Source organism: Phalacrocorax carbo, chromosome 2, assembly GCF_963921805.1.
Source record: "Phalacrocorax carbo chromosome 2, bPhaCar2.1, whole genome shotgun sequence".
NCBI classification, from domain to species: domain Eukaryota; kingdom Metazoa; phylum Chordata; class Aves; order Suliformes; family Phalacrocoracidae; genus Phalacrocorax; species Phalacrocorax carbo.
Genome location: NC_087514.1, coordinates 9,425,509 through 9,444,260, shown reverse-complemented (window position 1 = coordinate 9,444,260; position 18,752 = coordinate 9,425,509). Strand labels below are relative to the sequence as shown.

Sequence of the window (18,752 nt, the reverse complement as noted above, 5' to 3'; positions counted from 1 at the left end):
ATCAGGGCATGAACTGCAGTCACGTGGGCTGTGTGATAGAGGCAGACCCCCCCCACCCTTTCGGAGGAAGAAATAGTATATGGAGATGTAAGGACTGTTTTTGATACATGTGCACAGAAAGGTAAAATTTTGAAATTTGCAGCTGCCTTTTCACTGAAGTTCTTAATAGTAATAAACAAAAGGGAAATGCCATTGCACAGAAGCCTCTTGTGATTTTGCAGGGGTAAAAGGCAAACTTGTGTAGCCTTTAAATGCCCAGCTTTTTGTCTGAGGTGTTTTTTTCCCTTGGCGGTATCAGGGTGATTCATTTCAGAGCCTTCCTGTGACTACCATAGGCATCCACATCAGGAACTCTGCGGTGTCAGTCGCAGTGATGGCAGTAGGACAAATGAAATGTAGTCTTGGTGACACCATCAGATACCACGGGATGGGGCTCCCTGTGTTTCAGTTGCAAAATGGAGGTATTTCAAGTTCTATGGCAGGGAATGGGCTGGAAGATGCTTCCTGCTAACCCTTTTCTTGGGGAGCTGTAGGTTGAGTAGTGCCCGTATTTTGGATACTCTGGCGTTAGATGCATAGATCTTTGTTCAGCTGGAGTAAATGGAGTAATTTACAGTGGTAGAAGCCTGTCGTCCTCTTTAAAATAGTCGAAGAAGGGTTGCAGTTTTCCGATTTCATATATTTGCTGGGCGGCAAAGAACTGAAACTGTTCTTCCATGGGTGCAGTCCTCTGGCAAGGCTGACACCCGACTCTGTGTCTTAGTTTTGCCTCTAAGCTTCTACATGTGCTCCTCATCTCTCTGTTCTGCAGCTCGCATCCATTTCTCCTTTTGTTCTTCAGCTTTCTGCACTGTCCTCTGTGGTGCCCAGAGGGTCTCACTCCTCCGTTCTCGTGCCCAGTTCCTTCTGGCCGCTGTGGGAAGGAGTCACAGGGAAGGGGCTCTGCCTCTCTGCCCTCAGCCTCCAGCGTGCCCTGTGAGCTGCGTACGGTTGGAGCCCGTGTACCGTCATCAAAAGCTTCAGATGTTTTTGCTGCCTTCTTCTAGTAAGCCTCTTCTGATCTTGTGCAAGTGGTGATCATCTACTCCCATCTGGCTTCTGACTTAACTAGATTTGAATGAATATTACAGCAAAGCCCCTCTGGCACTGTTGGGCTCCAGCTCTCCTTACCAAACTGAAGGTTTGGATATAAAGGAATCGTTTGAACATCACAGTAAAATTATAAAAGTATTTTGATGCTTGCACACCGGAATATTTTTCTTTTGTATTTGAAGGAAAACCACAACTATATTTTTTTTTCACTGAAACTTTAAAAGACACGGAACAGATCCTGAACTGAACGGGAGCTTGATGTAGGAATCGACAGCGGAAGTGGGGAGCGGGAAGCACTCTGCGAACGGGCTTCTTAACAAGAAGCGTGCAGTCAGGCCGTCTTGACTACTTTGCCCTGTCGGTGGTTTATCTGGGGGCGCTGATGTGTGAAGGGGGTGCGTGCAATGATGCCATTCATTTGCAAACAGGGCTGATCTTTGCCATGTCAGTTTAGGACACTGGAACCGTAGGTTTTCTCTCTGCTGCCTAGAAACGTTGCAGTACGTGCACCTTAATTCTGGAGTGCTCATAAGGTCAGAGGCTTAATCACGTTTGAAATGCCCATTGCTATTTTCACGTTTTATTAGCCGATGCTTTCATTCTGTTGTACGGAGTCCACATGGCTTCAGGTGATTATTTTGCAGAGGATGTTTGAAATACTTCAGTAATGGTTTTTATTATACTATGTTCTGTCCTGGGCACTGGGAGCGGGGGTCTGTCTTTAGCAATAAGTATTATACACTATGTGTATATCTGTTTATATAAAGAAAACAAGTACGGAGCATGTAACGATGGTGAAAATACACTGCACAGAGAGCAGGTTGTGCGTTTGGCGGCCATTCCGCAGCAGCCTGAGCAACTCGGGACAAAAAATTGGAGACCGCCTGGAGAAAACGAACTAGCGTGAAAAATCATTCAGGAGTGAATTTCCCCTTCCGTACACGCTGGGCCTGTGTGTAAGCAGTAGATGAGCCAGCCTTATTCTATGGATTGAATAACTAAAGCTGGTTCAATTGCTGTTCGCTTCAAACAGCAGCCTTCCTTTCTCTAAAACTGGCCAGAGCCACCGCCGTTCAGCTGTAGCCGCGTGCGCCAGTGTGTTGTCACTGCACGCCGAGAGAGGCAGCAGCGCGCTATTGCTAAATCTGTGAGAGAAGCAAAATGCTTTCTTCTGTGATTTGTTTGGGCTGTTTTTTGGGTTTTTGTTGTGGTTTGTTTTTTTCCAACGATAGCAATAATGTTGACTGCATTCGAATACTCACAATAAAGGTCTGTTGAGATTGTTATGTGCCCAGGCTCCCATTCAGTGGACTTTTGTTTTGGCGAGCTAGCGAGTGCTTGTTTATGTTCTAAAGCATTAAGGAATCCTCAGTTGCATTTTTAGCCCATAGTCAATAAGTTATACGCAGTCATCGATACCCCTTTATTTGTATACATGGCAAAGCTGTAGGGAATCTTCAATTCTAGCCTGTAGGCAAATTACGCAGTCAGTAAATTATTGATGGCACTGAATGGCTGGCTGCGTGGCAAAGAATTAGAAGATTTTTCTGTTCCTGACTTGCTTTGGTGTTTAACAGTTCCGGGGTTTGAGTTTTGCAATACACCCGGGTCTTGAAAGACAGTGTCTTTCCACAATGCGTTCACAGTGACGGCATCTCTCCTGTGGGCAGACGTCTGCCTTGTACAGTGTCATTGCAAAATAACTTCCATTTGCTTTTGGTGATTTCTTATATTTTAGCATTGCCTGCAAGCTGCTGTTCAGGACGTTAGTGTAGTAGGAAAGAAATAAGCAAATGATGTGAAGAAAGTTCCTGTCCTAGATATCCTGTGGACCAGGGCACAAATGGTAAGTGGCAGGTGAATGCAATCAGGCCAAATCTAAATGGGTTAGTAACACACAGAAATGTTTCTCTTCTTCACAGCGAAAATAGGCCTGATATTAAATATATTAGTTACTTTAATTATTACTGAAGGCACAGTCTCAAGGCAGTCCTTTTTTTTTTTTTTTTCCCCAACATAAAAGGCCAAATTCAGATCTCGGAGTAATACACTGAAACCCTGTTTCTTATTAGCAGACTTATTTAAGAAGAGGTTTCCTGAGTCAGACCAAACTTGTAGCCAGTCCAGTGTCTTGTCTTCAGCAGAAATAGTGCCAGCATCTGTAGAAACATACTGACTATAAAAGATCTGTACATGCTGGTCTTTCCCTTAATGTATCTTTCACTTCTGCCAAAATTTTTATTAAACGCTCAGTTTTATCAGTCACTGACAGGTCTGTGCTCCATGAGTTTAATCCACCTTTTCTCATTCATCGCTCTCCGCAGCCTCCGCTGGCTGCTGAATCCCACTGCTTTGTTTTGTGGCAGAAGGGGTTGCGTTTGTTCTTAAACTTGCTTTCTGACTCCATCGGCTGTACGCTGTGGCTTTCAGTTCGGAGAAGGTCGAGTATGGCCTTATCAAAACGACCAAAAGTCATTTTGTCCTACCAAGAGCAGAAGCTCAGCCCCCTGTTGCTCTCCGTGTGAGACTGGCGGTGCCTTTCGCTCTGCGTTAGCTTGCTTCTGTCAAGCGTTGAATCGATTCAGCGTGCAGATCTGTCCGTCGCGCCACTGCGGGTTGCCGAACTGACTTCTGCTTGGGCGTTCAACACAGTCTGCACCCCGGATGTCGTGAGAATAAAGTATATATTTTTCTACCTGGGATCACTGTGGTACTATTGGAGGAAAACCGCGTTCTCTCCAATGGATAAGTAAGAAAAAAGCCATTTTACCTGTCGTAGGAATGGTTAATTTCTGCAGGGGCAAAGAAATTAAAATGTTCTTACGTGGGCTAGTTTAGGTTCTTCTGTCACCAAAAGCGCTTTGCCAGCTGGTAAATTGTAACATAAAAAATAGAGAAGTCCTCTGCCCGCTCTTCTGCTCCATCCAACTGTAGTGTAGGCGTTAGGGAACTGCCCCATCCTTCTTTCAATCTGAAGAACGGGTCACGTATGAAGTGACTGAAACTTTTATTGCCTGGTGGGGCTATGCTTTATTTCCTTGTCATCTTCTAATTTCACATCATGAGAGGATTTTAAAACTTAATCAGAGATAATAGAGATGGTAAGCACTTCACAAGGTCTTGTGTTTGTGATCTGTGCCAAAATCCTGTGAGGAAGATGGAGATGAACGTCTCGTGCTTGGGAAGAAACGTACCGCATGTAAAACAGTTCTCCTCTACCTGTAAGCGTAGTAAGTTGCTAACAAATGGGGTGAGCCTATGATTTTACATAGTTTTCTTAAGGTGGGAGAGGGTTGTCCAATATTGGTGATCTATTTAATACACAAAAGCAGTTTATTATTTAAAAATAAATTAATTGTTATTGACATAATTTGACAACGTTTTCAGTTCTTAGAAGTTTTTTGCTTCCAATTTGCTGCCTCATTCAGGAGGCTCCCTTGAATTAATTTCTTTAACTAAGGTTAACTTCTCAGATTCGAGTTTAATTTGGGTGAGAGCAACTTTTCAGTGGGTATAGACGTTCATGTATTCATATACAGGCATTATTTACCCTTGGGCTTCTTTGTACGTAAAAATTGGAGTTGCACTAACAGTCTTTTCTGCTAAGAAAGCATACACAAAACTGCAACAATGAGTAAATGGTCTGCCTGTCCCTTGAGGTTTGTGGTTTCAATGTTTTATCACACTGACATTTTTCTTTCCCCCAACAATTACAGTCTAGAATGAGTAGCTTTTAGTACAACAAAGGAAACCCTCATTTCCAGCACTAGAGCAATGATTTTGAAGACATGTTAGTTTTAAGGCCATGTTGGCCCCAGGCAACTTTTCCGCTTACTGCTTTTCTCCCCTTCATTGATGGGCTAATTTAAGATATTATTCCATCTTTTCTCAGGTGCTAAAAATAGAGGTCAATTCAGTTGCCCCTTGACGGCAGGTTAGGCAGTGAGGCATTTCTTGATTTGAATCTGACCAGCCATAGATGACGAGTGCCTTTCTTTTTTTCTCTGAAGAACGTGGATTGTGCACATTGCTCTGTAAACTTTTTTATTTAAAATCCACGGGCTATTGCATCCCATTGAACTTGCATGTACTGACATGCCCATCTTGGTCTGACGCACATCTAGAAGCAGTTTAAGTGATGCCAATTGTCAAGACTGCTCTCACTTTGTTTTGTTATGTTTTAAGAGGCTTTTAAGACTTGGCTGTTCTTCCCACTTGCATAGTTCAGAGGTTGTTTTCTGAGTGTTTCTGAAGGAAATAGAAGTAATCTTGGGAGTCGACATTATGTAGATATTGCAGGTTTGTGCTTCCTTCTATTAGTAATAGCCCTTCGACACCTCCTTGGTTTCCTGACTGCCTTAATCTGTTATGAGCTACTACTGACTTTTAGTAGCAAAGTATAAAAAAGGAAAGTGGATGGCTGCTTTAATGGCCTTGCTTCTCTCCCCATTTGCTGTGCAAGGAACCTGAATGACAATTTTTTACTAGCTTTAGAAAATTGGACTAAATCACTACCATACTCACACTCTGGATGTGTTTCTGTGGCTTGGAAACATCATTGTGCCTGTAAGCGCAGACCCTGCTGCCCCTGCAGAGCCCCGGCGCTGGGCTGGGCTGGCTCTTGTTGCTCTCCTGTAACTGCCACGCTGCACTGGGGGTCAGACACAAACCTGAGACTTGTGAATTATACCGAGTCAGAAATATATGTCACGGTCAAACTTTTCATCTTTCCTGATTCAGCCACCCTAGCGCTAATGCTGGCTATTCTCCGTTTAGTCGGATTTGTTTGCTCTGCATGTATGTTTCCCTACAAATGCTATGCTAATCCAGAAATTCGTTTTCTTTCTGTGCCTGCTTAAACAGGGCTGTTACAGGGTTTTTTCTTCTTTATGCCTGTGAAGGTTGCCCTTTTTGGTCTGTCACCAACACTGGGCATGTTCTTCATCTTTTCCCAGCTTCATCTTTCTGTGGACTACTGAATTTCCTGAACTCCAAAGTAGGTTCCTTGGAAGTAAAATCCAGATATAGTCCAACTCATTTTAAAAAGCAAGTTTGTGCTGCTGTTTGAGATCACATTTACCATGTGTATCAAACACAGTAGCAGCCCACACAAAGGGTGCTTGGATCACTGTTAGCACAGTCTTGGTCTGTAAGAGAGTATCAGTAGAGCTTTTTTCTGGACTGTCTAATACCCATGAATCATAAACAAGAGTGCTGCTGTCACTTTTTCTTGAAATCAGCTGCAGTCCTGCCTCAAACACAGAATCACAGAATGGCGGGGGTTGGAAGGGACCTCTAGAGATCATCTTGTCCAACCCCCTGCTTGAGCAGGCACACCCAGAGCAGGGGCACAGGAACGCATCCAGGCGGGGTGTGAATGTCTCCAGGGAAGGGACTCCACAGCCTCCCTGGGCAGCCTGTGCCCCTGCTCTGGCACCCGCACAGGGAAGACCTTTTTTTCTCATATTGAGGTGGAACTTCTTATGTTCCAACTTGTGCCCATTGCCCCTTGGCCTGTCACTGGGCACTATTGAAAAGAGCCCAGTCCCATCATCCTGACACCCACCCTTCAGATATTTATAGGTATTGATGAAATCCCCCCTCAGTCTTCTCTTCTCCAGGCTGAACAAACCCAGGTCTCTCAGCCTTTCCTCATAAGGGAGATGCTCCAGTCCCCTGATCATCTTCGTAGCTCTCCGCTGGACTTGCTCAAGCAGTTCCACATCCTTCTTAAACTAGGGGGCCCAGAACTGGACACAGCACTCCAAAGGTGGTCTCACTAGGGCAGAGCAGAGGGGGAGGATAACCTCCCTCGATCTGCTGGCCACACTCCTTTTAATGCAGCCCAGGATACCATTGGCCTTCTTGCCCACAAGGGCACATTGCTGGCTCAGGATCACCTCGCTGCCCACCAGCACTCCCAGGTCCTTCTCAACAGAGCCGCTCTCCAGCAGGTCAGCCCCCAGCCTGTACTGGTGCCTGGGGTTGTTCCTCCCCAGGGGCAGGACCTTGCACTTGTTCTTGTTGAATTTCATGAGGTTCCCCTCGGCCCAGCTCTCCAGCCTGTCCAGGTCTCGCTGGATGGCAGCACAGCCTGCTGGTGTATCAGCCACTTCTCCCAGCTTGGGATCATCAGCAAACCTGCTGAGGTTACACTCTATCCCTTCATCCAGGTCGTCAATGAATATGTTGAACAGGGCTGGACCCAGCACAGACCCCTGGGGAACACCACTAGTGACAGGCCTCCATCCAGACTCTGCCCCATTGATCACGACCCTCTGAGCTCTGTTGTTGAGCCAGTTCTCTGTCCACCTCACTGTCCTCTCATCCAACCCACACTTCCTTAGCTTGCCTGTGAGGATGCCGTGGGAGACAGTGTCGAATGCCTTACTGAAGTCAAGACAGACAACATCCACTGCTCTCCCTTCCTCAACTGAGCCAGTCATGCCATCATAGAAGGCTATCGGGTTGGTCAAGCATGATCTCCCCTTGGTGAATCCATGTTGACTGTTTCTGATAACTTTCTTGTCCTCTACATGCCTGGAGATGACCTCCAGGATTAACTACTCCATCACCTTTCCAGGGATGGAGATGAGGTTGGCTGGCCTAGAGGTTCCCAGGTCCTCCTTGCCATTGTTGAAGACTGGAGTAATATTTGCTTTCCTCCAGTCCTTGAGCACCTCTTCTGTCCTCCACGACCTTTCAAAGATGATGGTGATTGGCTCAGAACATCTGTGAGCTCTGTTAGCATCCCATCGAGGCCCATGGATTTCTGAGGATCCAGTTTACCGAAATGATCTCTGACCCAATCCTCCTCAACCCAGGGGAACTCTTCCTTTCTCCAGATTTCTCCTGTCTCCTCTGGGGGCTGAGATGTCTGAGGGCCAGCCTTGGCAGTAAAGACCGACGCAAAGGCAGCACTCAGTAACTCTGCCTTCTCTGCATCCTGCATCGCCAGGGCCCCTTCCTCGTTCAGCTATGGGCCCACTGTATCCCCAGTCTTGCTTTTACTGCTGATGTATTTAAAGAAGCCCTTCTTGTTATCTTTGACATCCCTTGCCAGATTTAATTCCAGGTGGGCCTTGGCATTCCTTGTCGCATCTCTGCACACCCTGACAACATTCCTATATTCCTCCCAAGTGGCCAGTCCTCTTTTCCACATACTGTGAACCTCCCTCTTCCATTTGAGTTTCCCTAGAAGCTCTTTGCTCATCCATGCAGGTCTCCTGGCTCCTCTGCTTGACTTCTTCCTCGTGGGGATGCACCGATCTTGAGCTCAGAGGAAGTGGTCCTTGAATACTGTCCAGCTCTCCTGGACCGCCCTGCCTTCCAGAGCCCTAGCCCGTGGGATTCCTCCTAGCAGGTCTTTGAAGAGGCCAAATTTGGCTTTCTTGAAGTCCAGGGTTGTAACCCTACTTGTTGCTCTGATTCTACCGTGCAGGATCCTGAACTCCACCATCTCATGGTCACTGTGGCCAAGGCTACCCCCAACCCTCACATCCTCAACCAGCCCTTCCTTGTTCATTACTATAAGGTCGAGCAACACATCTCGCCTCATTGGTTCCTCCGCCGCCTGCATCAAAAACTTATCCTCGATGATCTGCAGGAACCTTCTGGATTGTGCATGCCTCACCGTGCTTCTGTTATTATTTAGCTAATTATTCTGGGCCCATTCGTCCAACCACCTTTGCACAAGGGAGGGTGAGTTCTCATAATTCCTAGTGCAAGTAAATGTGAACTTACAATAGTAAGAGGTGGATAAGTAAGGAATGATACTCTGGAACTAAGGAAATAATATTTCTGATATGTTTTAGGTTGAGGATCTTCCATGTAATTAGTGCCAAAAAGCTTGACCTAACATGCTTAATGGTTATACTGATCTCACACCTGGAGGATGAAGCCCAAGTGGTGAAGCTGGTTCCTGTCAGATACTTGGCGGTATTAAAGGGCACGGTGCAAGTGGGAGTAAACGCAAAAGGTTGAATGCAATTGACTCTGACTCTCTCTGACTTCATAGTCAGTGGAGCTGCATCCATCCTGTTTCTCACTTAATAAATAACCACATTATGAATTGTATTTACACCTAGTACTGCAGCGTTTGGAGGCCTGAGTCTTGCCTGCCCCTCAGCAGGCTAGGCTCTCTACGAACACAAAAAACCGTACTTCTGATACAGAGCACAAAGTCTGGCTGCACCGCAGTGCAGGTGAGAGCCAGAGCTCTGGCTGGGGTCATGTCAATGTGCTCAGTTTGCACCCTGATTTAACTAAGTCCCCGCTGCCACCCCTGTGCCTGCTGCTGCTTGTTCTCTCCTGTCTGATGACCAGGCTCAGCACTGCTCGCTGGAGCGGGGACGAGAACCGGCTGAGGAGAACCACAAGGGCAGTTCCAGCTGAACGGGCCTCCTGTGGTTTTCTCAGAGGCATCGTATGCGTCACTTGGTCAATTTCATGGCCAGTCTACCGGCACGTAAGTGAACCTACCCGCACGATGGTTGCTATAAAAAGGCAGGTGAAGGGTACATGGGTGTGCAAGGCTGCCTCGCTGACAAAAGGGATGGAGCTCTGCCATCGCAAGGTGGGCTCCATCCCACTTTGCACCCTTCTTTGCTGCTTTATTAGCATAGCAGCAGCGAATATATTTGGTAAGTATGCTTGTTCTTTTCCTTTGCCTCTGTCCAGTAGTGAACATGCTCCCGTGATCTTTGTGCTGCTCTGTGTATTGCTCTGATGAACATCTTGAATCTTGCACACTGCAAATTTAGCTCATTACTGTGTGCTGTGCAAACTGAGTTTGGGCTCCAGGCTAAATACCAAGCTCTGAGGATCTTTAAAAGGTCGGGGTTATCTGAGTTCAGTACACCAGGATTTTGGGTGGAAAAACAAAGTTTTCTGGAAGAACAGGCTGGGCTAGAGAAGGAGTTTGGATAAGAAAAGGTGGTGCTGCAGGGATGTGAAGGTCGTAAGGTTATATCTTCTACTTGTACGTGCCATCATCTAATTTAAGCCTGAACCTGAAGATACTAGATAGTCCGGGTGCCGACCACAGGTCTTTGGTCTGAGTTTGATAGTCCTGCACAACAAGTAGTTTGAATGACTCAATTAATCTCCTAGATATCTTAGTAGACCCTTCCTACCACTGTACACACATCCCAGAGCAACTGGCTCAGAGTCACATTTGAGACAAAAATTGTGAGGTTTGCCTACATGTGGATGTCTGAAGGTGAGCAAACCTCAAATCCCTTTACAGTCTTGGGAAAATTTTCACATGGGCTTAAGAGGACTCAGTAAAAACTTGCAGAAACAGAAGTGACTGAGAGATCTTAGGTGCTCAAAACACATCTGTGGCTAAAGAAGTCCCTGAACTGCAAATTATTGGAGGCTGAAAAGTATTCAGAATACTTATGATGTATTTGCACTACTCTGTGTGGTCACACTCAGACCAAATACTGGATTAAGGGAACGTTTAGTCTAAAACACTGTAGCTGTAGTTCTATTTGTTTGCTGTATTTTTATAGAACTAGTCAAGAGAATTAACAGTATGACATTCCTTGAATTTTGAGGATGGGGAAAGTGTCAGATCAACTAATCTGTTCCTACTGAATTTCATCATTCTCATAAAAAAGCACCCAAATGTGGTTTTGAATGCACTAAGAACTGAAGAGTCGGCTGTTTTCTTGCTAGGTGGCTTCACTAGTTGATCGCTTGCTCTGGTGAAAATTGAGAAGTGCTCCTGATATGAATTAGTCTGATCCTAACTGCTAGATTCTTCCTTAGGTCTTTCACAAGATTAAGAAATATCTCTCCTTTTGGTGGAATAGTGAGGGACTTAGCTTCAATAAGGAACAAATACTCAGAAACATTAATAGTGATGTGTGTAGTTATGGCAAAGGGCTGTTTTGTGGTGATAGCCACAGCTAACTGCGAGTACATAGACTGCGTCAGGTACCAGAAAATGATGGTTCTGCCAGTACAAACAGAGCTGAAGCTAATCAAATGCAGGCCTGGGAAAGGGGTTCATGAGCACCTCAGTCATGTGCTTATCCTGCAGCTGGCAGCCCAGTGAGTTTGTTCACTACTTCCCTGTGCTGTCCCATTGAGAAACGCACGCAAGGAGCAATGGGGAAACAACCAGGGAGGACCCATGAAGCTGGGGCTTTCACCATGCAGTATTGGCTCCAGGGTTATACCTTGGGTTTTGATAAGAGCAGGCTTGTGGTGAAACCACCCTTACATATGTACCTTCTTGGTGCTTTCAGAGTACCAGACAGATTCCCAGCCGCTACGTCCATGCGAACTTCAGAGGGAAAAGGCTTTTTCAGGAGGAGAAACCTATGTTCCTCAGTGCTCAGAAGATGGTCAATTCAGGTAACTCATCCCTGCTATTATTCTGCTGTTATGTGACATGACTTTTCATTACTAATGAAAGCTTTAGCTTCAGTTTTGAAGAGCCTCCGTATCGGAGGACTGGAGGGCAAGGGGTGCAGGAGACTGGACTGCACTGAGCCATGGTGCAGATCCAGCCTCTCCTGAATAAACTCCATATTGCTGGAAATAATCTCTGGGTTAAGAGGTCAATCTAATATTAATAGGCTAATCTTGGCAGCATTATTTGCATATTAAGTACCTGGTGAATGTAGTTGTATATGCAGCTGCTGTCTTCCTATGCATGCTCATGGGCGTATGGTCTGTGATCAGTGTGCCGGCTGGCACAGCTGGACCGAGTTGACCTGGAGAAGTTATCCACCCTGCAGTAAGTGGCACAGTTGGATTTCCTTTGAAAGGCAGTAAAGGAACTAAAGTACATGGCAAACAGTGGTCTGGAGAGCAGCATGTTGCTTGAAGATGCAAGAAGTTAATGAGTTAAAGCTGAGGCTAAGGGGGACTGCAAATTGTAATGTTCTCTGCTATTATCTTGCTGTTGTTTCCTAGTGTGGGGGACCTACACCATGCTAGATTTGACTTAAAAGATATCTCAAAATGTATGGTAATTCTCAAATACTAAGAATCAGGATTCTTAGTATTTGCTTCCTGATTGACTTCAAGTCACTTACCTGCAATTCCTGAAGACTTCAGAGAGTTACTAGAATTAAGATCTTCCATCAGATAGACTTAGAGTCACCAGAAACACAGCCCTTTCTGACTCCAGTATTTGCAGCGTTAAAGTACCTGATGTTGTTTGGCTTGATGTCTTTGTTTATGTCCCATACTGACTGAGGACTCTGCCACTAACAAAGTAAAATATGTTACTTGCGATCTCCTTCAGGACAGTTCAGTGCAGTAGGAATGGTCTTTCCTGTTGGTGTGTGGATGAGAATGGCATAGAAGTACCTGGCAGCAAACAGAATGGATATCCCATATCTTGTAAGTCACGAGTTTCTATTTTTGTTCAGATTGGGTAAAGAGACATTTCAATCTGCATTTAAACTAGCTGACATCAATAGGTTAGTCCCAGACTTTGATGGGCCCTAGTTTGTTGTAATTTGCTAGGGTTTTCTATTGGAAGTTTTGGAGTTTCTTTGGAGCTGATCATGGGAATCTGATATACTTGGATGGGCTGTATTCATGAAGGTCACAGTAATGTAAATAATGAATACAGGGCCAACTTAGTGTACTGGCTTTTGTGGTGGGTCTCTGTATACCATTTTCCATGACCTCAAGTCCACCAATGTCCTCATGCCACCTGCGCGGCAGAATCAGAACTTGCAGCTCTGAGAAAACTCAGATGGTGTCTTAATAAGCAATTCAGTGCCCAACAAGTACCTTCCTCTAACGGTGCCCTCTCTGGTACTACAGGCTTATCCTTTTGCCAGCTGCAAAAGCAGAGGATCTTGGTGAGTCGATACATCAACAGCAGCAGCATCTCCTACATCCCTCAGTGCCTGGATTCAGGGGCGTTTGATGCGGTGCAGTGCGACACGGAGCTGGGTCAGTGCTGGTGTGTAGATCCAGAAGGCATGGAGATTTATGGTACCAGGCAGAGAGGAAAGCCAACGCGGTGTAAGTAATATTCAGCAAAAGAGTGGGGTTTGTAGAGTGGGAAGGTTTGGTGTGAATGAAAGGTAGTAGATCAGGAGCTTGGACACTGGAGCCTACAGTTACCCTACAGAAGTGTAGGTGCTTAACTGAGGAATTTAAGTCTCTGTTTCCTTTGGTTGTAAAGAGGACATGAGGCACCTAGGTGTCCATATTCAATGTAATGAATCTAAACCCCTTCCAATCCATGGCATGGCTACTCAGCTCTTTGTGGAAAGTTAAAAAGCCAGTAAACATTACTTTTTTTTCCCCATCAGGTCCGGGGAACTGTGAGATCCGAGACCGTCGCATTCTTCATGGCTTTGGGGAGAAAAGCCCACCGCAGTGCTCAGCAGATGGAGAGTTTCTGCCTGTCCAGTGCAAGTTTGTCAACACTACAGACATGATGGTTTTTGATCTTATTCGTAGTTATAACAGGTAAGAGTGTAGGCTTATGAAACAGGGAGCCAATCCTGCACACCTCTTCGAGTCAGTATCTTCCTGCATTTTTTTTTTCCCACACGAAGGTCATCTTCTGTGACCCCATATGATGTTATTTTCTGTTAGCGAATGGACCAAGTAAAGTAAAAAAACTTTTCTTCTGAGTTAAATTTTCTCATTTAGGAAAGCCTGGTATTCCAACCCTGCACTCTAATCAGTGTATCCTCTGCAGCTGTGGATACCACACTGAAATCTGTTTTTGGAAAAGTAGCCAGAGCTACCTTTCAGGCAGACGCACAACAGCAAATGAGATAAATGGGGAAGGAAGAGGGGATTTCAAATGTATGTATGAGGTAGGCAATATGATTCCAAAGGGAAGATGAAAACAGATGGACAGATAGACAAGTGGCAACATGCAAAGAGCAAGTTCCACTTGATGGTGGGAAACTCTCGTCCATTTAGGCAGTGCCAGGAACAAGCAAGTGATGAATGCACATGCTGGCATAGGACTGGCTTTGGGTGGTTGGAGTGAGCTGGGGAAGGCTTCAAAACGCTGGATCAAATGCTTGTCTGTGGGAGCAAGAAGCCCTTGTCCTGTGGGGGAGCTGGGAGTTAACGCTCAGGTGGAGAAATAAGGGATGAACAAGGGGAACCACAGGGAGAGGAGTTCACTTCAGTGCGGATGTTCAGACACTCCGGAGAGACCTTTTAGTCTCTTGCGAAGTGCCGTTATCTGGGTATCTCAGCCAACACATTCCTCCGGAGGAGGGCAGTGGAGTAAATGTAATGTCTCATTCTGACTTGGCTCTGTAGTTCAAAGGCATTTTACTGTAAATGTCAATTTTGCTGTTTTGAGGGTTTTCTTTTTTAATTTAAGAGAAACTGAAAGGCAGGCCCAAATGCACAGTACAAATTTGTCAGAGCTTCAGAAGCGGTTATTTTGGCAACAGCAAAGTAATCTGGCTGGTTTGTTTGTTGGTCTGTGGAGTGTGGATATTCTAAAAGAGCAATTACAGAGGAGAAAGCAATGCTTTAAATTAACATTTTTTTTCTCCCATTGGGAGATTTGTCTGCAAAGTCCTGTAAGATTGGTCTTTTCTTGTGTCTGTGTCATGCAATTAATCACAGCAGGATCACTTCACTCCCAGCTGCCTACCTTTGTAATTATGGCATTGACTTAACCTATTACCATTGCCTCTGAGTATCTCAGGTCATTAATATATTTATTTTCACACTATTCCTGCCTGAAATGTCATTATCCTGTCCCATAAACAGGAGGCCAGAATACAGAGTTGAAGGGATGAGTTCCACAGCAAAGGACTATAGCAGAACAGGGCTTTAAGCCCAAATTTTATGTTCATCTGGGACCTATGGGAAAATTTTCTTTGGTTCCACAGGCTGATTTTTAAAATCTAGACATGTCAAACTAACTCCCTTTCCAAATTTTACTTCTTTACAAATATTCCAGAATAAATCTGTATGTTAAAAGAAAAAAAAATGGAGAAATTCAGAAGCTTAGAGCTAAGACTTTCCCAAGAGGAAGACTTTTGGAAAGAAAGATGAGCCCAAATTTCCTGCCTCACCCTGGCGACTTGGCTGCTATTACTTATTTTATACAGACTGTGCCCGGGTCCTTCTTGGATAGGCAGCCTTATTGAAGGCCCTGTAGCAGACTGGGGAGAAAGATAAAAAAATCAAAAGTCAAGGAGGACGTTTTTACTTTCTTTCTATAATTTTCATCATGCTGAAGACCTTTTGTTGGTGTCTTTATACCATCTTACTGGAGGCTCTGCCCTATTATGTATTATTCCGTTGGCAATGGAAAAAACCAAGATTTAGTGTTCTCCCTCTGTTTCTCAATAGTCAGTGAGGAAGGCAGCTATAACTTGAGCTGCACATAGAAACTTAGAAGGGGTTACTTGCAAGCCTGCTTTTGAAGATCAGTAATGAGTTATCTTTGCTGGAAGCCAAGAGCAGAGACTCACAGTTGGATGAAAATGTCAACAACCTCACCATGTATTTACTTTCCCATATTTCTGAGTGCAGGCATTCTTGTTGAAACACGTGGATGCACTATAAATTTATCCATAAGTTAAATGTAATCCTTCAGCCATTGTTTTGGACTGGATCTGATAGATGAGGTCCTCTGTATTATCACTGCTCATCTCGAGGGCTGTGATTAAAAAGAGGCTGAGAAAAGAAAAGAAGTGGTAGGAAGTGAGTTTTCCAAGTAAGGTGAGAAAAGTTCTGTCCTCTTGTTTGTGTGGGCCTAATTTATATCCGTTTGTACTTTATTTAGCTCTATTCTCATCTTGGAACAAAAATAACCAGAATGACAGGATATGACTACACATCTGCCCCATATAAAAGCAGTATAGTTATGCATGTGACTTCTTAACACTGAGGATGAAAGGCAGCAGCACGCAGAATTTTTTTATTGCATCCTGTTTCACTCAGCTAGATGTTGAGGTGCTGAGGTGCTGAGCTCCAAGGACATGAACAGTGCAGAAGACTGCCTTTGAATACAGGGGCATTGCTCTCCTAAGAAAAGATCATTTTCCTGATTGGGCAGTGGCCAGTGCATGATAATTCAGGGGAACAGAAAGCTCTGGAAATACCCCAAGCCATTTATATCCATGTGTATGTAGAAGACCCTCGGAAGATGGTATTTAGCTGTTTATATCTTAAATTGCACAGTTTTAATGCTGGCAGAAGTCCCTTTGTGCCCCAAATTATGACATTTTCATTGCTTTTAGCATGTTAGTGTCAGCAGCAGTGCAGGATTTGACGATCCAAAGTGGAGGGAGTCAGTAGGCTTTTAATTTGAAGATGTGGGAGCAGAGCTACACGGAGATGTGCAAGCTCTGAGACAGGAGCACTGCTGGATAACGCTGGGACAGCCCTGGGCTTACCAGTCCCTTCCTCTGCCAGGGGTTGGTGTTGCTTCGTGCATTGCCCAGCTTGTGCTTTGGTGTGCTGAGGAAGCAGTGACATCTTCAGCTCTCCTGGCAAGAGGCAGCAGAGCTCTCAGGCAGACTCTTGAAGGCAGCAAAGGGCCATTACTCCGCTTCTCTCACCTGACCACTGGCTCTGAGCCAGCAGAGCAGCCCTGAGGCTGCAGGAAGGTGGTTTTGGAATCGAGGCCGGTCATGGTCCCGATTTCACAGAGTTGCTGTAAAGTGCTTTGGCATGTTAACCTTTTTCCCAGTTAATCAGGGCCTAATCTACCGTTACCCTTACTGCTGATTGTCCTTCCTTGGAAAAACCCTACTTTGTGTAATTCTCTGAATGTCTTGAGCAGAAAATGACACTTCCCTGTTGTTAGATTTTTCCCAAATAAGCCACATGCAGCTGGGACACCAGACCTTTGTCGTATTTCAGGGTAAGGGTATGTGTCTGTAAAATAATACGGTTGTTTTGGAACTTGGCAAAATTGTTCTCCTGGCCATATTGCCTGAATCTAGAAAAACTTATCTTCTGTTTGCTTGGAGAAACCCTAGAGTGTCTTTCAGTTAAGATCACATTTATTATGGTTTTTTTTCCAGCTCTGACCCTATTAAGTTTCCTTCCTAAATCATTGCTTCACTGGAATCTGGTTGTTGTCACTCCTAGAATATTATACCAGAAACTGGTGTCTCTTTGATCTCCAGAAATAAGAATCAATCTTACTTATAATATGCTAAAAACCCTTTCTCCTTAATCTGTTGAGCCATGCTCTCAAAATGAAAAAGATTAGTGAGGTTTTTATCAGCTTTTGTACTTAATTCAGTGCAGAACGCGTATGTAGCATGTAGGGAGAGGAAGCAACCTGTATGTTTAGGCACTCTGCCATTCTGTGCAGATTTGTGGAAGGCGCTAATGAACGGGTGTTGTAATAACATTAAGCCAACGTCTGTCTATTTTACACTCTTTGACAAACTTTCAAAGATGAGAATAGAATTGAAAATGAATGTTAGATGCTGGGTACCTGCTTAGGAAGAGTCATAAATCTGTCTGAAGGGAGATCTTATTGTCCTGTGTTTGCCTAAAAAATTGTGCTTAAAAAAACGGCACTTAGCAGACTTGTTATCCTGCTGAAACACTGCTTTGGATCATGTCAAAGCCCAAAGCCTGGTTGCCACAAGGGGACCGAAGGGCTTTGTAATGGCTTTGTGCTGTGCAGGCGTCCTTGCTGTACAAATCTGGGAGGGAAACACTTCACAGGAGGCTGCTTTTCCTTCCAGGCTCCCGGAGGCTTTCCAAACGTTCAGCTCCTTGCGGGAGACATTCCCGGAGATCTCTGGGTACTGTTACTGCGCCGACAGCCTGGGCAGAGAGTTAGCAGACACTGGTAAGTACCACCCAGCATCGGATCCTTTAACTTGAGCAGCTTTGAATTCCCAGGGGAAAGGGCCAAATAACAACTCTCAGTCTTCAGCTTCCTTTGGGACTTCAGTTTTGTTCTCACAAGGGGTAAGGCCACTGTGACCAGTGTAGTGCCTATGGGAAAGACTGGAGCTCACTGGTGAAATCCCACCCTTAGGAGCAGCACTTCAGTCGGCAGCAAGCGGGGTTGCTGCCCAGGAGCTAATCCTGTCCTTTCTGGGATGCTGAAATAAGATTTCTGAATGCGCAACCTCTGCCTGCACTTGAAAGCTGCATCATATTCCATAAGTCTAATTAGCAAATGCAGGGGAATATAGAAGTCCTGGAGACTGTACTATTTTCTTCTTGCTCAGGGAGAACCATGGAATGCTTTGGGTTAGAAGGACCTTTAAAGATCATCTAGACCACCCCCCTGCCACGGGCAGGGACATCAGATGGTCCTTCCATTTCTCTCATAGCCTCAGGATACCTTTTAGGCATGTTAATAGTTGATAGGACACTTCACATCAAAGAATGGGTTTCTTTCCAAGGAGGAGGAATAAGGAGGTTAAGGACTTCCAGCTCCTCTTCCTTAGATACTGTGGGTTTAAAAATTAAAAAACAAACCCCTCCCAAAACAGGGAAAAAATGCAAATCATGATAGCTTAAAATTTAGATGATAAATGAGAACTTCAACATTTCATTCCCATGAAGGTGAGAAGTTCTTAAAAAATTCCTGCACTCAGGGAAACTACTGCATGTCTTTTTGGGTATAAAATCAAAATGATTGGGAGTTGTTTTTTGATAATATCAGTTTCCCAAATTCCATCAATTCATCTGCTGCAGACTGAACCTAGTGAAAC

The 18,752-nt window shown here is 44.8% G+C and overlaps 1 protein-coding gene across 1 annotated transcript in view; it reads left to right on the top strand.

Annotated features, from left to right (window-relative positions):
• Nucleotides 1-10,296: 10,296 nt before the first annotated feature.
• TG (thyroglobulin) overlaps nucleotides 10,297-18,752 on the top strand; it is a 165,513-nt gene continuing 157,057 nt past the window's right edge. The window contains exons 1-6 of the mRNA XM_064441731.1: nucleotides 10,297-10,312; nucleotides 11,349-11,457; nucleotides 12,356-12,453; nucleotides 12,886-13,089; nucleotides 13,383-13,542; nucleotides 17,769-17,875. Of these exons, the coding sequence (XP_064297801.1) occupies nucleotides 10,297-10,312; nucleotides 11,349-11,457; nucleotides 12,356-12,453; nucleotides 12,886-13,089; nucleotides 13,383-13,542; nucleotides 17,769-17,875 (694 nt within the window). The remainder of the gene's footprint in view (nucleotides 10,313-11,348; nucleotides 11,458-12,355; nucleotides 12,454-12,885; nucleotides 13,090-13,382; nucleotides 13,543-17,768; nucleotides 17,876-18,752) is intronic.